Source organism: Protobothrops mucrosquamatus, unplaced genomic scaffold, assembly GCF_001527695.2.
Source record: "Protobothrops mucrosquamatus isolate PMUCROS unplaced genomic scaffold, P.Mucros_1.0 scaffold_39, whole genome shotgun sequence".
Taxonomy (NCBI): Eukaryota; Metazoa; Chordata; class Lepidosauria; order Squamata; family Viperidae; genus Protobothrops; species Protobothrops mucrosquamatus.
Window position 1 is genome coordinate 185,342 of NW_015386115.1, and position 2,035 is coordinate 187,376.

The 2,035-nt window shown below is 50.4% G+C and overlaps 1 protein-coding gene across 1 annotated transcript in view; it reads left to right on the top strand.

The window, feature by feature from the left end:
• PSMC2 (proteasome 26S subunit, ATPase 2) overlaps positions 1-2,035 on the top strand; it is a 13,996-nt gene that overhangs the window by 9,419 nt on the left and 2,542 nt on the right. The window contains exons 7-8 of the mRNA XM_015810636.1: positions 23-187; positions 999-1,086. Coding sequence (XP_015666122.1) covers positions 23-187; positions 999-1,086 — 253 coding nt within the window. The remainder of the gene's footprint in view (positions 1-22; positions 188-998; positions 1,087-2,035) is intronic.

Here is a 2,035-nt window from a genome sequence, read left to right on the forward strand (position 1 = left end):
CCCCCCCCCCTATGATTTGCAGCCGGAACGGTTTGTCAATCTCGGGATCGAGCCCCCCAAAGGAGTTCTCCTCTTTGGCCCACCTGGGACAGGCAAAACTCTTTGTGCCCGAGCTGTGGCGAACAGGACGGACGCTTGCTTCATCCGAGTGATCGGGTCCGAGCTGGTGCAGAAATACGTGGGAGAGGTAGGGGATCACATCCAGGAACAGCTTGCAAGCTGGATTCTGTGGCTTTCGTGCTTGGTTACTCTCTAGATCAGCCTTTCTCAACCTGGCCGGCTTGAAGAGGGGTGGACTTCAACTCCCAGAATTCCTGAGCCAGCCACGCTGAGGGGAAAGTGAGAGATTTCCATGCTAAGCCATGCTGGCTCAGGAATTCTGGGAGTTGAAGTCCACAAGCCATGAGGGGCCCTAGTTCCTCCATGCTGGCTCAGGAATTCTGGGAGTTGAAGTCCACCAGTCATAAAAGGGCCATGTTTGAAGACCCCTGGTTTAAATATTTAAATATTTTTTCCTCACGGTCACGTGATCAAAATTCAGGCATTTGGGCAGTGGTAGGCAACCTTGGCTCTTTTATGACTCGTGGACTTCAACTCCCAGAATTCCTGAGCCAGCCACGCTGAGGGAAAAGGGAGAGGTTTCCAAGCTGAGCCATGCTGGCTGAGGAATTCTGGGAGTTGAAGTCCACGAGTCATAAAAGAGCCAAGGTTGCCGACCCCTGGTATAGGGTCTCCTGCTTGAGCAGGGGGTTGGACTAGAAGACCTCTGAGGTCCCTTCCAACTTTGATGAGGAGGAGGATCTTCACGACGGATGCGGAAACATCTGCAACTAACACAGCTTTAATGTATTTTTAAATGATTTTTGATCTCGGGCTATTCTGTCCCAGGTTCAAGTAGACCAAGGTAGGATCTGCTTTTGGACATTTTAAAGGGCGTCAGAGATCAGGGCGCAGAAGGGGAAAAATTAGCCACGTTTTCCTCCTCTTTGGTTTTTTAGGGGGCCCGGATGGTCCGGGAGCTGTTCGAAATGGCGAGGACGAAAAAGGCCTGCCTCATTTTCTTCGACGAGATAGATGCCATTGGAGGTTGGTGTCCATTTCTTCCATTCTTCGTACAACGTTGGTTAGGAGATGAGCAGGCTGATCCCGAGGGAACGTGTTGTACATCACGGGTCCCTTCGCACCCACAAGAGATCGAAATCCAGCCCACCTTGAATTCCTTTCTATTTTTAATTTTTAATTTCCCCTAATGGTGACTCGGGCAGATTCTTGTAGAGAACTGAAGCTTCAGCAATAAATGTTTATACTCCTTTGAATCTCCTGATCAGGGGTCTTCAAACTGGGCCCTTTGATGACTTGTGGACTTCAACTCCCAGAATTCCTCAGCCAGGCATGCCTGGCTTGAGGAATTCTGGGAATTGAAGTCCACAAGTCATGAAGGGGCCATAGTTCCCCCCATGCTGGCTGAGGAATTCTGGGAGTTGCACAAGTCATGAAGGGGCTATAGTTCCCCGATGCTGGCTGAGGAATTCTGGGAGTTGAAGTCCACAAGTCACGTAGGGGCCATAGTTCCCCCATGGTGGCTGAGGAATTCTGGGAGTTGAAGTCCACAAGTCACGTAGGGGCCATAGTTCCCCCCATGCTGGCTGAGGAATTCTGGGAGTTGAAGTCCCCAAGTCAGGAAGGAGCCATAGTTCCCCCCATGCTGGCTGAGGAATTCTGGGAGTTGAAGTCCACAAGTCACGAAGGGGCCATAGTTCCCTCATACAGGCTTAGGAATTCTGGGAGTTGAAGTCCACAAGTCATAAAAGGGCCAAGTTTGAAGACCCCTGCTCCTGATTTCCGGGGCACTGGACTCATTCGCTGCGAATCTTGTTTTTTTAATAATGTCAATGAAACTCTGCTTCTTTCCCAGGAAGCCCTTTCCTCTGTATAGCAACTCTTGCTCTGATTTGCTCTTCATTCATTTGCAAGCTACTAGTGCGAGCAATCCGTGTTGAAGCCTGGGATCCATAACTCGCCTCTTGGGTCAGGA